Source organism: Oreochromis aureus, linkage group 5 (genome assembly GCF_013358895.1).
Source record: "Oreochromis aureus strain Israel breed Guangdong linkage group 5, ZZ_aureus, whole genome shotgun sequence".
Classification (NCBI taxonomy): Eukaryota; Metazoa; Chordata; class Actinopteri; order Cichliformes; family Cichlidae; genus Oreochromis; species Oreochromis aureus.
Genome location: NC_052946.1, coordinates 38,892,293 through 38,907,669, shown reverse-complemented (window position 1 = coordinate 38,907,669; position 15,377 = coordinate 38,892,293). Strand labels below are relative to the sequence as shown.

General features: G+C 41.5%; 1 protein-coding gene and 1 long non-coding RNA gene across 3 annotated transcripts in view; one reads left to right on the top strand and one right to left on the bottom strand.

The window, feature by feature from the left end:
* Positions 1-1,455: 1,455 nt before the first annotated feature.
* LOC120440349 (dedicator of cytokinesis protein 3) overlaps positions 1,456-15,377 on the top strand; it is a gene marked incomplete at its 3' end in the record, with an annotated part of 54,325 nt that continues 40,403 nt past the window's right edge. Inside the window, exons 1-3 of the mRNA XM_039612680.1 lie at positions 1,456-1,477; positions 2,352-2,477; positions 5,781-5,905. Of these exons, the coding sequence (XP_039468614.1) occupies positions 2,387-2,477; positions 5,781-5,905 (216 nt within the window). The remainder of the gene's footprint in view (positions 1,478-2,351; positions 2,478-5,780; positions 5,906-15,377) is intronic.
* Positions 6,970-14,700, bottom strand: LOC116317062. Of its 2 annotated transcripts, XR_005613148.1 has the most exons (8): positions 14,435-14,700; positions 13,487-13,525; positions 12,400-12,678; positions 11,698-12,251; positions 11,458-11,562; positions 10,893-11,066; positions 10,594-10,731; positions 6,970-7,936 (listed from the first exon to the last, which is right to left on the bottom strand). It is a non-coding gene; the product is annotated as an uncharacterized LOC116317062 (long non-coding RNA). The 2 variants fall into 2 exon arrangements; XR_005613149.1 differs by lacking the exon at positions 13,487-13,525.

Here is a 15,377-nt window from a genome sequence, read left to right as displayed (position 1 = left end):
GATGGAAGAATTTAAAAAAAAAAAGTATTATCCATGGACCTGCTCCAATTTATGGGTGTATTTACGCTCTAAAATTTCCCTCCTTCCTCTGACATGTCAGCGCTGCTGTTCTGCCTTGCTACCTGTCATCCACCTCACCACCCCAGCATCCACCCATAGACCACGCCCCAATTTTATATTTTGTATCATAATTGCAATGATTGATGGCACGTACATCCCAAAATAACTGGCAAAATAACTAGATTTCAAAAGCCTATTATATCCGACTGAAGTTTTGTTGTATAAAAACACAAGTTACAAATATATTGTTATCCTTTATAAGACATGATTGTTATTTGTTGCTTTCCAGGTGTAACAATGAGAATGAATGGTACCAGATCCATGAGAACATCATCCGCAAGTCCAGCACCAAATACACGGCACCCAGCACCAACTACGGTAGGAGAAACCAAGTGTTTGTGTACCCTGAGTTTGGATGATCGGACCCCAACAAACTGAAGCTCATAGTTACATTTAAGAATAAATAATATGTTAATAGCTAATATCTCAAATAACTGTGTATTCCTTTATGTAACATTATAGACACAACATCTCCACTTTCTTTCACGCATACTTTTCTGGGTCTGAATCCCGGACAAGCCCCCAAATAGTTGTTATCCCTGTAACGGGCTACAGCAGTGGTCCCCAACCTTTTTTGCACCACGGACTGGTTTATGTCTGACAATATTTTCACGGAACGGCCTTTAAGGTGTTGTGGATAAACACAACAAAATAAAACCAGTACCAGTACCAAAAAAAAGGAAGATTTATTCATAACACGCGAGAAGAAACCCAGGACATCGAGTTAACGATAAAAATAATGAAAAATAATGATAAAAACCCTGAAAACCCTGAAAACATAAATTTCACACCCGAGCCTCAACTCTCATGGACGGTACGGTCTGTGGCCCGGGGTTGGGACCGCTGGGCTACAGGATGAGGGAGTAACAGTAGAGTATCCATGTGAAAGAAAAGGTGAAAAGATTACAAACTCAATCCTGATTTTAATAAAATCTGTAACTTAAAAGATTTGGCTTGGCCTCTATGCCTAAATAATCCAGAAATAAAAGAAAAGCACCAACAAACATATAATGTTAGAAGATTGGAAATAAAATGAAGAATCCGGCGCCTCAACAACACAAAAGAAGAAAAAAACACTCTGCAAACAGGAGGTCACAGTTACTCACTAGTAGCTTGACATAATTAAAATACAACACACGGCTAAGGCTACTGTATGTTTCACCCTGAGGAGGCAGAGCGCCCCCAGAGAGACTGAGCTGCTCTCCTCCCAGCTCTTACACTGTAGGGCTGATTGATCGCTGAGTGCAGCCAGCTGTGCCCGCACTCCACTGGAAATGACGGGCAACCCAGCTTTGGTAAGAGAGGAGGCATAAAGGTTAGTAACCAACACCCAAACAACACAGCAGGCTTGCTACAGGTATATCAGAGCACAATTTATTGTCCTAAAGTATATATTTTTTTATTCTGCGAATTTTTTGTCCAGGTGAATTATTTTGTACAAAAAAATCAGAAGCAGATAAAATATCCTTGCAGGGTTACCCTGCAACATTAGCAGTGTGGTGGTGTTTTTGTGAACACAGCAGCCGAGGGTGGAGGCAATTTCTAGCACTCAGTTATTGCTTCAGCCCGCTGATGTTCTGTGTGGACCGTTTCTTCCAGTCACTTTATTACTTCTGTCAAAGCACAGAGGGGAGGAGCAGATTTTAGTCCTGCAGCACTTGTGACTCGTTTTATTTCATCGCTGATGAGTCAGCCGGACATTTCAGGAACACTGAACAAACTCACAGAGTTCCCAGGAGCAACTTATTTAGATTAGAGCATCTGACTGACACATGCAAGTCATCACACTGACATCAGCGGGAAAATCATATTGTGTCACTGTCGGGGACTCTGATCCTCCTCTGCCCCAGTGTTAAAGTCTGTGAACTCCCATGGCCCTGCACAGATATGTGTCTTTTAAAACATAATCCAGCAGGATACTTTTGTTTTCAGGTGAAGAGATGAACCCAGACTCATTTAACAGGCTGAGAGTCTGCTGGAAAAGCAGTTTGGCAACGTTTAGCATGCATTGAAATGTTTGTTCTGATTCTGGGAGATCAAACGAACTCTGCAGCTTCAAAACTCTGTTTAGACTTTAAGTTTATCTGAATTTTATGTGTGGCCTAAAGGCTGTGCTTTTTAAATAGGGCACTTTTTTCTGTCTTCTTCCTTTGCTTTTTATCCATCTCTCTACCCATCTTCTTTTTCTGTCAACCCACTCGTTCCCATTTCTTCCCCTTCACATCCTGCAGGGCTGATCATCTCCCTGCAGCTGCTGCGGGGCGACATGGAGCAGGTCCGCAGAGAAAACCCGCTCATTTTCAGCAGGGGGGTGGCCATCACACGCAAACTGGGATTCCCAGATGTCATCATGCCCGGTGAGTCACGTATCCAGCTTCATGTAGGCCTACCCATCACAGCGCAGTGGGCTGTCCTCCTCAACACTTCTATTCTTAGTTTACGTAACCACACAGCAGAGATGGACTCCATGAATAACACGTAAAATAAATAAAAACAACAATTCAGGTTTAAATGACGTAAATGGGTCTGACAGGAATAGAAAAAGTGCTGAATGTCTGGGCGGGTTTTTGTATATCTCTACCTTCTGCTTTTGAAGATGCACTCAATGCATCATGGGAATCCCCGGCAGCCTAGGTCTATTGCAGCATAACTAAGGGAGGATTCAGGGTCACCTGGTCCAGCCCTAACTATATGCTTTAGCAAAAAGGAAAGTTTGAAGCCTAATCTTGAAAGTAGAGATAGTGTCTGTCTCCCGAATCCAAACTGGAAGCTGGTTCCACAGAAGAGGGGCCTGAAAACTGAAGGCTCTGCCTCCCATTCTACTTTTAAATACTCTAGGAACAACAAGTAAGCCTGCAGTGTGAGAGCGAAGTGCTCTAATAGGGTGATATGGTACTACAAGGTCATTAAGATAAGATGGGGCCTGATTATTTAAGACCTTGTATGTCCAGGATCCCTGAAAATAAACAAGTGACTTCAAGGCTGGACAGATGGACAGAACCACAGAAACTGATCTGTGCTCCCTCCTGCCGGGCTGCTGCTTAATTTAGATTCCTACATGGGAGGAACAAAGGAGTGAATCTGGTTTTTCCAGCAGGAACGTCTCCAAAACATTGGTTGAAGTAAACAGAGTTTCCCAGAATTGGACCCGCTTTCTGATATTCCTGCTTCCTTTTCTGAGAGCTATAAATCCATCACAGGGAGACAGGAAGACCGAATCTGTCAGTTTGCATCTCTCCACTGACTTCATTTTAATTACAGTGGAGCTTCTCCTCCTGTAATATGTTAAAATGTTTTCTGTGAAGACCTTCAAAACTGTAAATGTGTTATTATATAATAACTCAATAAACTGAGATACAGGCTTGTAGATATTTAAGTCCACAGATGTATTTTTCATAAGTGTGGAAATATCTTTCAGCAGTACTTGGCTTAAGTCACTTTGATTATTTAATGTGTCTTGTTTAACAGCTTCCCAGCTGTTTCTGTCAGCTAATGTCAGTTTGTAAAAGATATTTCAATCTTCTCAACAAGTGCATTGCCTGCTGTCAGACATGTTAGGCATACACGCTCATTTATTTATTAGTCTTAGCTCTTATCTGTACCAGTGAAATCATTGTGAGGCCCCAGAGGAGTGACATCATTTATAAGGACTGAAATCAAGCAAAGTTAGCGCCACAATTTCCTGAAGTCCAGCCCCTCTGCAGGAGACTGGAGCTCAAACTGTCTGGTCCTGGGTGAGGAACCAGACAAAGAGTGATTCAAATGATTTGCTATGGGAGACCCTGCCAGGGGCAAATCCCCCCACCCCCACCCCTGAAAACATAAAAAACCAAACCCTCCACCACGATAAGGTAGTGATCGTGTTGTTGAACAGAACATGGAAATGTCGAGTGTTAATCAGACCTTTACAAATCATTGCTGTGGTGCTCTGTATGAGCAGATGTACACACAGTACAGCAGCTTCTGCAGGAAGTAAGAACCAGGGGGCAAAAAACTGGCAAAAAGAAAATAAAAATGGCAAATGTTTGGTTAATCTTAGAGAAAGCAAAAAAAAAAAAGAAAAGAAAAATATAAAATATGTACATGCATGTATAATATATCGTGATGTCTAACTGTGAGGGACTCATAGACTCTTCTTTAGACCATGTTGGAGGTTTTCTTGGTGCACTATGGAGTTTAAATATGTGAATTTGTTTCTTACTTCACTTTGAAAAGTAAAATATTATAGTTCCTTAAGTAAAAAACATATTTTTCTGAGTTTTCTCTCATAAATTTGCAGCTGACACAAAGATTTTACATTTTTATGTTTGAGAAAACTTTTATTTCCATATCTGGATTTTAGGTTTTATGCCTCGGTTTTCCAACTGGCTGCGGCCTGATTAAGAAAGCACAAAGATGGACAAGTGTGTGTTTGTGTGTGGATGCTGCATTAATACAGCCTGATATCACATCCAAGCATCAGCTGGATTTACATACAAAAAGCATCTCACTGTTTACTTTTTGTATCCACTGCTTGCAGCTTCATTCAGTTAAAGAAACCTTACCTGTGCCACATTCATGATTACTTTTTAGATTTAGCAGAAATATCAAACACTGATGCTGCTAAAGCTAAAGTGCTATGATGTCCTTCCTCCTGTTAATTCATTTATGCAGCCCATAAAATATGTGTGTAAAATATGTGACCACAGAAATATTCAACATCCCACATTTATGTCCTTGACAAGTGAGGCTTTCTTAGAGGCAGAATTTCAGCCCCAAATATAATTTCTCCTCTGGTCTGTGGTGCTCTTTGTCCAGTGAGATAGTTATGATGCGAGCTGCCATGTTTTAGAGCTGCAGAAATGTCTGTTGCCCTTCAATAGACAGGGCTGAAAAATGAAGCTAAGGGCCAAAAACTGCAGTTCCTCTAAAAGCAAGTCAGTCCCTCAGACTTCATGTTAACTTTACAGCAGGAAATAAACCTTCTTACAGCCTGCTGCAGAAATTATTCAAAGCTTTTACACTGTCATACCAGCTGTCAGGAGTTAATCTTTACATAATTACAAGAAGTGCTTTGAATACATCATCATTATCATAGATTAATCTGTACTACATCAGGTCCTCCTTTTTTAGCAGCCCTGCAAGCCAATCATTTGCTTTGTATTTAACTTTCACCTTTAGAAATAAAGGACACGAGTCGAGCAGCTTCATAATCCAGCTCATGAAACTGCTGTGTTGCTCTCATTGGTGAATACTCTCAATGATGATGAGCTTAACAGGTAAACAAATGAACATTTACATTAAGCTTCCCTCTACAGCAAACAGGAAGCAAACAGCAGAGCTGCACATCCCACAGGCACCAGTGTCTTTCACACCTCTTTCACATACATGAACCACTGCTCCCCTCAGGCAGTGATGGAGGGAGTGTTTAACTCCCATCTTTATACATTAAAGGTGACACCTCCTCTATGAGGACGAGCGGGGAGTGATAAATGAATCCACACATGTCCACACAGGTCATTAGTCTGTGTGTGTGTGTGTCAGCTTGAAATGTGTGCGACACTGTGCCTGTTTCGAGATTATGGACGTTTGCATCTTTGTTTCATCTTTACAAATAAAACAACCATGTGCGCTGGTGTTGACACATTTTGGTCTGTATTAACATGTCTCTGCTGGTCCAGGTGACATCCGTAACGACCTGTACCTGACACTGGAGCGAGGAGATTTTGAGAGGGGAGGGAAAAGCGTTCAGAAGAACATCGAGGTGACCATATATGTGCTGTATGCCGACGGAGAAATCCTCAAGGTAGGAAAACGTTCCTGCTGTAAAAAGCCTTCTTTTGTCCATTTAGTGACAAGTAATATAAACAGATGTTCAGCATCTGTATGCATCTTTCTTCTTCTAACAAAAGAAAATAAGTCTTTCATCAGTTTGAAGTTGTGCCTAATGTTAAACTTTAGGCTGGTTTATAGCAGTAAGTTTCTTTAAAGGCAGCAGAGAATTTGTAGCTCACAGTAAACATGTTTCTGGTGTTTTGATGGTTTAGTTCAAGTTTAGATTAGAATTAGTAACTAATTAAAACACACTAAGTAACAGCTGCAGCAGATGAACCACTTCCATGTTTTTGGAGATGAAATGATCTGCTTTATGAGTGGCCTGTAAGAGTAAAGTAAAGCTGTGAAAATGTTGTAAGTTAGAATAAATCAGTCACTATAAATGAGCAGCATAATTCACTATCAGCTCTTTTATGTGTGTGAAATCCACGTTGTTGACCGTGCACACTTCAGTACGTGGTTTTAGTTTCTGTGCCGGTCTTATGATTTCTTGGGTACCTACTGCCCCCTGGAGGTTTAACAAAGTACCTCATATAAAGAAACTAAAACACTTTAAAGCAGTAAAACATTTATTAACAATTTCAATTATGTTAAAAATGTTTTACATGTTTTCTGAAAATTGCAGAAGCTTCTTACTGGGAACCAAAATATATAAAGTCACATTTTTCCATTTTATATTGATCAGTTTGTTGTATTAAAAGTACTCGTGACAATCCATTTGCCGTTTCTTTTTTAGGAAAAAACACATATATAAATATCACTGTGACAACAGAGAGTATAAACAGTGTTCTCTGAGTGTTTCTGATTGGTCTGGTTCCTCTCAGTCGCTCCCAGCAGTGTTTCAGCTGCATTCAGGATTCAGTACGGAGTGTTGGTTTCACATACATGTAAATGCACAGTAACATTCAAATGTAACGTTGGTAAATGTCTTGGAATTATTTTAAAAGTCGAGAGTTTGTCTCCTGAATCCAAACTGGAAGCTGGTTCCACAGAGAGGGGCCTGAAAACTGAAGGCTCTGCCTCCCATTCTACTTTTAAATACTCTAGGAACAACAAGTAGGCCTGCAGAGCGAGAGTGAAGTGCTCTAATGGGGTCATGTGGTACAGGTTTCTAAAACATGATGGAGCCGGATTATTTAAGAGTTTGTATGTGAGGAGAACAATTTAAAATTTGATGTTAAATTTAACAGGGAGCCAATGAAGACAAACTAATATGTGGTTAATACAATACTGTGGAAAAGTCTTGAGCCACACCACATTTCTCTAGTTTCCTTCTTAGGAGTGAGATTTTCTAATAATGTAGCAGTGTTCAGTTCTGCAGGCTTTCTGAAAGTCTTTCAAAGATTCAGATTATTGGACATTGGCTACTTTTTCAATCATTTTCTGTTCAGAAGATTTTTTTGTTTATTATGCTAACGTTTTTGCTTGTTGCAAAAACATGCTCTCCTGTTTATCCAATAGAAGGTCGAGGGTGGGCTGGAGCCTACCCGAGCTGCCATAGGACCAGAGGCGGGGCACACTCCGGACAGGTTGCCAGTCTGTCACATGACTAACACAGACAGACAACCATTCACACAAATGTTCAATTTAGAATCACCAATTAACCTAACCCCTGCTGACTGCATGGCCTTTGACCTGTGGGAGGAAAGAACCCGCGTAGACAAGGGAAAGGCCAAGTGGTGGATTCAAACCCAGGAACCTTCTTACTGTGAGGCAACAGTGCTGGATAACATAACATAGTATTTTTGCTGGTGATTCCCAAAAAATGTAATTTATGTTTGCACATGTTTCAAATAATTCCTGAACTAATTTTACATCTTAACCAAATTATATAGAGAAATAAGTGCTGGCTCATCACTTTTGCACAGACTGAATGTAAGACAGTGGTTCACATATTCATCAGTCCCTGTTGTCCGGCTTTGCGTCTAACTTTATCTCTCCGTTGTATCCTCAGCACGTTCTGCTCCTGACTTTTCTTGAGTTGTCAGCTGTTTTAGTTTCCCTGCAGAAATGAAAGAGAACCAACATTAGATGTTCTTCATTGTCAAAGTGACTTAAGCTAAGTACTGCTGAAAGATATTTCCACACTTATGAAAAATACATCTGTGAACTTCATTGTCACTGATTGAGCTCAGTGCACTGATATGATCAGACAGAGTAAAAATAAAGCCTTTTTTAAAGTATGCAGGCAGGCTGAAAAGCCCGTCTATTTGAATAAGATATATAACCTTCATAGCCTGCGACACGTTTCTTACATGTTACGATTAATCTGACTGACCTGATCACTACAGAAGAGTTGTGTCAGAAATAGCTGAGCCAACAAAGGAACAAGTGGAGTGTTGTATCCACTCTCAGTGACAGTAAATGCATTTCTCTGTGCTGATGATGAGAAAAGAAGGCCGTTGCTTCCCTGAGCAAAGACCACAACATCACTATATTACCAGCAGATAAGGGAAGGTGCACCGTGGTCCTAAACACCACAGATTACCACACAAAGATCACTACTCTCCTCAGTGACAACAACACCTACGAAGCTTTAAAGCGAGACCACACAAGCAGCTACAAAAAGAAAGTTATAGCTTGCCTTCAAGACCTTGAAAAGGACAAAATCATTGACCGCATTACATATCACCGCCTTTATCCAGGGGATGCCATACCCTGCATTTATGGACTTCCTAAAATCCACAAGGAAGGGGTCCCACTCAGACCCATAGTCAGTAGCATAAACTCAGCCACTTATAACATTGCGAAACACCTTGCTACCATCCTTGCACCTCTCGTGGGGAACACCCCACACCACATAAAGAACTCCACCGACTTCACCGACAAGGTCCAGAAACTTACCCTGAATCCAGATGAAACCATGGTGTCCTTTGATGTAGTCTCTCTCTTCACTTGCATACCCACCACGGAGGCAGTGGAGACTGTCAGAAAACGACTACAAGAAGACAGCTCCTTGGAAGACAGGACCAACTTCACACCTGATCAGATCTGCACACTGTTAGACCTCTGCCTTACCACAACATACTTCAAATACAACGAAGGCTTCTACAGACAAAAACATGGCTGTGCCATGGGCTCCCCCGTGTCACCTATTGTAGCCAACCTTTACATGGAGGAAGTGGAAAGAAAGGCTCTTGGCTCTTTTAAAGGAAGAGCACCCAGCCACTGGTACAGATATGTAGACGACACCTGGGTCAAAATCAAGACACAAGAAGTGGAATCCTTCACTGCGCACATTAACGCTGTGGATAAAAACATCAAGTTCACCAGGGAAGACACAAAGGATAACTGTTTGCCTTTCCTGGACTGCGCTGTGCACATTGAAGAGAATGGCAACCTCAACATTGAAGTTTACCGAAGCCCACACACACGGACCAGTACCTCCTCTTTGACTCCCATCACCCTCTGGAACACAAACTTGGAGTAATTAGGACCCTACACCACCGGGCAGAACATGTTCCCTCTAAGCCTGAAGGGAAAAAAGAAGGAACACACACATGTAAAGGAAGCACTCAAAACATGCGGTTATCCTAACTGGGCGTTCATAAAGTCAGCAAAGAGGCACAGAAAAGAAGATCAGACACCAGCGAGGGAGGATAAGAAAGACAGACGCAACAACGTTGTCATCCCCTATGTAGCCGGTGTATCAGAGAAACTCAGGGAGTTTTCTCCAAACACGACATCCCAGTGTACTTCAGACCCAGCAACACACTCAGACACAAACTGGTTCACCCGAAAGACAAAACTCCAAAACACAGACTTAACAACGTGGTGTATGCTGTACAGTGCAGCGAGGAATGCCCAGACCTCTACATTGGAGAGACCAAACAGCCACTTCACAAGCGCATGGCACAACATAGAAGAGCCACCTCCACAGGACAAGACTCAGCAGTCCATCTGCATCTAAAGGATAAAGGTCACTCTTTCGAGGATGCCAATGTTCACATTTTGGACAGAGAGGACAGATGGTTTGAAAGAGGAGTGAAAGAGGCCATCTATGTCCACTGTGAGCGACCATCTTTGAACAGAGGCGGTGGTTTACGACACCAACTGTCTGCCATCTATAATCCAGTTTTGAGATCCCTCCCCAGACGCCTTAACGCCCACTCACATCCTGGGCCATCTGACCTCAGGAATTCACATGATAGGGTGGGGCCAGGTTTCACAATGGGCTCACCTGAAAGCCTGGCTGATTAGGTCCCACACCCGCTTTCATACCTTGGCTCATGTGATTAAAGGATCACCAGGGGGTCCTTTGTCCCTCTTTGGGGGGATACTCCCACTGGGTTTAAATCTGGGACTCTTGGCCATTTGACCTTAGAACTGAAGAAGCTTCTCGGATGAGAGGTGAAACGTCTTCAAGCAACTTAAAGAAGTCCAGACGCTTTTCTTTGCAAACTCCTTTGACTACGATGACCTGGATGACTGAGAACCTTCACAGACATGATGAGATATCCTAATCACACATCTCTGAAATCTTATTGGTTTTTAAACTAAACTGCTAACTGAGGTGAGCTTATTAAAAAGCTCATTAGCAGATGATCAATAGTCTGAACAGCCTGAATCAAAAACAGAGAAAACTGCTGTTCTGGCACAATTTAAAAAAAAATCATATTAAATTTGAATCCAGTTGATCAGAGTAATCGCATCACTAACCAGCTGACTTCTGAGTGATGTTTGTGTTTGCAGCCGTCTCGTGCACAGCACGGCCGTTGGTGGCACTTTGGTCCGATGTTTCTCCAAACTGGCTCAAATTTACAGACTCTGCAGTTTGAGGTTCATGTTGGAATGAGTCTGTAGAAATAAACAAGTTCATGCTTCAGTGTTTTTCATAAATGTTACCATTTAACTTCCAACTTTTCCACCAAAAACAAGCCAGCCTATCACACCTTTCTTAAAGGTTCCCATTCGAATTCGTTTTCACTCCTTGACTTGTAACTGAATGCATCACTTACCTGAATGACCCCTTTCAGTTGACCTTTGAGTACCACTCAAATATGCTGTGTGCACAGCTGGCCCAGGTGTTGGTGCGTCATGGCTGTTGGGGCCACTCTGGTCCACGGTTTCTCCACACTTGCTACAGGTACTGGGACTCGGAACTGTGGTGTACGGTCCACAGCGAGCTGAGTCTGTAAAAACACACAACTTTATGTTTCTGTCCTTTTACAGACTGATCATATTGTCACATTATTTTTAATTTACAGTATGTAGGTTAAAGTTTAGCTGTGTATAACCTTAATAGCATAACCACCAGTCAGTCTAACTCTATTGTTGTACCATCTTTCATGATGACAAGACAGGACAGATGGAAACTAATTACAGTCTGTTGTTTTTCTTTATGAACAAATCAGATAATTACTCAAAACTTAAATAACTAGTTTAGATTTTAGTCTTGTTTAGCATTTACCCTTTATCAGTCACAGTACAGACAGGAAGTATGAGGAAGACTGACAAACTTAAATGATACCTGAGAGCTGAATTTGCTTTCATTCTCTCTCAGTAAATGTGTTTATCGCTTACCTGAATGACTGTTTACACCCGAAACTGAATAGTTTTGGGTGTCACTGTGGTTTAGGTTTCCATCTAACAAGCAGAGACAGATTCTGGGAATATCCACTCTCCTGTCTGTGAAAAAATAAAAAACAAACAAATAAACTAAAAAAAGAGAACGTTTATGGTTCTGTACTTTTACAGACTGCGCGCGCACACACACACACACACACACACACACACACACACACACACAGTAAATATATTTACTGTTAGCGTGGCGTGCTTCTGTCATGGACATCAGTGCATGGACCCAGGATCACTGCCAGACATCACTGTCTGAACACAGCTCACAGAGCGGTGCACAAACGCAGGTTAAAGCTCCATCATGCAAAGAATAAGCCACACATGTAATCATGATCTAAACCACAGCTCTGGAAAACTGTTCCGAGGTCAGACAAATCCAAATGTAAAATTATTGTTGGAAAACATGGACACTGCATCCTCAGGATTAAAGAGGGGAGAGACCATCGGTTCAAAAGTCTGCATCTCTAACACTGTGGTGTTGCATCTATTCATAGTACAAGAGTCCAGAGTGTTACACGACACACAGAGAAAATGCAAAAACAATAATATGAAATCAGTATTTTTGCACCCTGCAGATAGTTACTAACATCATTTCTTTTTAAACGTACCTCTCTGACATGTTCTGATGGCGCAGATCAGGAGTAACGTTCCCACAGCTCCAATTAGAATTCCAAGCACAACACTCCAGCCATGAACACTGATCTGATCTGACACTTTGCATGACTCAAACATTTTCTCTGAAACACATGAAAAACAGCAAATCTAAAAAAAGAGTCCATCTGCAGGTTATAAACTTCATACTGTATCCAAAAATACTTTTATTTAAATATAGGAAAAACTAATAATAAACACCAATTTAAACCCAACAAAGAAGAGAAATCTCACCGGGCACATAGATCTCTGCTTTAGTCTGGTGGTGGATGTCCTCCTGCCTGGCTACGCAGACAAACAGGTTAGTTGTTGTCCTGCTAACGGTGGATCTCAGGGAGACGTAGTAGCGTCCTCGCTTTTCAGAGACCTGTGGCTCCTCGGCAGGGAGAACGTTTCCATCGCTGTCCTGCCACTCTAACTCTGGTTTGGGAAAAACACCTGGAACCTCACACCTCAGCGTCACCCCGTCTTCTGTGGCATTAAGTATGGCAGTATATGGTGTCATAGACGCGCCTGTAAATAGAGCATCATGTGAAATGTTTGTAGAAATGTGATAATATGACATTTTGTCTACAGCATCACTTAAATAGCTTACAAAAATAAAACCACAGCACACCAAAAGAATGAACCTAAAATGTGATGAAAATTAAGCCGAAACTTCGGTGGTCAACAGAAACCCAGTGTTCAGGTTTTGTGCCAGTGTATTAAATGCCCAGCACACAGATTTCTCTTTTTTCCTCTCTTCAGTGATTAACTTTGCTGATGTATGCTAGTAACCCATTGTTCCTTTAACCATTTTCACACAGCAGAGTAGCTCAGAAGGTAAAAATAGAGTTAAGACCTGCTTTCAAGTTAGCTAATTAAGAAGTTTCAGACCGGAAATGGGAAAAAAACTCATCACAGATTTTCTCCCTCACTCTCTTCTATTTCCTCCTGTGTGCAGAGCTGCACATACACAGCTCTGATGTTCTGTTTGAGTCGATTAACAAAGATAAGATAACCTTTAATAGTCCCACACGTGGGAAATTTGTTTTGTTACAGCAGAAAGTGGACAGTGCAAAGTTACATAGTAAAATTAGAAAAACACAGTATTATAGTGTGTTAGTGTTAGAGCGTGCAGGGACAGAACTAATCATGTGCAACGTTCAAATGCAAAACCAGGAAGCAGAGAAAAGTTTGTAACAGCCCACAGAGGGAAAGCAGAGCTGGAGGTCGGTGAAAAAGCAGCCTGCAGATGTGACGTGATTGTCCTGCAGAGATGAAATCATTCACACACATTGCAGATTTAGATGTCAGTGACATGATCAAAATCAGGACTCACCAAGAATGTTTTCAGCTAATCTGTCCATGTAGGAGGGACCTTAAAGGCAAAGATGCAGATGGATTACAGCATATCATGACTGCTGAAACCTTTCAGACTGAACAGTTTTCATTCATTTAAGACTTAAGAGTAAGTTCTTGTACTCAGTCTGTGGGCTCTCTCCCTTTAGGCTTACTGTACAGTTGTATTGCTCACCTGAATTCACAGCTGGTCATCTGCTCGGTCTTAGCATTTTTATTATGAACTCAGATTTCTGTGAGCATGCAATCATACGAGAGTGAAAACCAAAAGCAGGGCTTTTATACATGAGCTGACTGCACAGCCATTCTCTAGTCTTAGCATCCTTTCACTTCTACAAGAAGATATTAATTTATTATTATTTCAGCATACAAAAAGGGGCTGTTAGTAGAAGGCCTGTAAACTGCAATTTAAAATTAGTTGCTATGCAGAGAGAAAATTAAGCAAGCTAGGAAATCAGCCAGCAGGTGATTTAGCCCACACAAAGGTGCCTGCCACCCTGCAGTAAGACGGTCAGGTTAGTGAAGGAAAAGGCAAATCACACAAATCTAATACTGTAAACTGTGAACATGTTAACTATAGGGAATCAAACTTTGGGTAACACCAGTCACGCTGTGACTTGCAGTGTGTACTGAAGAGAAACCGTAAGCAGTGAGCTCAGAGTTCGAGGTCTTTCAGGAAACTGGGCGACTTCTTGCACAGCTGCTGGGGGAAGCATGAGCAAGCACGGGAAAAGGTGTGACTCAAAGCATGCATATATATATATATATATATATATATATACATATATTACCATTTTAAAATTGAATGTATTAATCTTACAATGAGCATTAATCACTGGATGTCTTTAGTTTCAGTTTTTTAAAAAGAAAATTAGCTACAGTCTGAAATTCAAATCAACATAAGTTTGGTTAAGATAAAAACACTCACTGACAAAGAGCTGCACGCTGAACGTTCTCGGGGGGTTGAGCCGTGGAAAAAGACACGTGTAGTTCCCACTGTCAGACACCCTGGTGTTGTTGATCCTTATGGAGGCGTTACCGTGTTTCAGTTCTTCTTCCAGGTGAGAGACCCGAGCTTTGAACTGCTTATCTTGGCCTGATGGTCTATTATTGTAATGGTCACCAGCATCATACATAAACACCTCCTGACGACCCTTCTTCCAGTCAAACAGGACATTAGTGATGTCCTGTTTGCTGCTGAGAGCACACGGCAGAACGGCAGCGCTCCCTTCTTCCACGATCACGGTCACTTTAGTGAGTGTGGACACTGAAAAAACTGAAAATGAAACAACACATGTAAATCATTGTGTTTAACAAAATTAATATATACAAACACAAACTTTTGTTTGATTATTGACAATGAAATGGATTTGCTTTAATCACGTTGGTACAGTTGTTTTAGGTTCTTAGGTTGCCTTGCAGCATGTGACAATAATTAAAAGCTACACTTTAGCTATTAGGAGAGGCTCCCGATCAAAGCAGCCATTCGTTTTACCTGAATCCTTCAATCTGTCACTTTCTAAGGACGTCCCTCCATCTGTTTTCTTACCGCGTTAATTTCACCTCATTAATTTCCCATCACCCATCAGCCCACCGGGAAAATGCCCGGTATGCCAGGTTACCAGTCCTGCTGACGATCCTCGCATCACATACAAGTGTTTGCGATGAATAACAACAGCGGCAAGAAAGTTTACTGAAGGCGTCAATGTTGGTGAAATACTGAGCACAGATAAGCGCAGTCACCTGGAGGGTTCTTTAGCGCAGTAGCATCACGTGTATTCTTTTGTCAAAAACACCAGGCTTAAAAATTGTGTAATGAAATGCGTTTTTACAGTCGAATCAGTGGCGGTCCTAGCCTGTTTGGTGCCCTG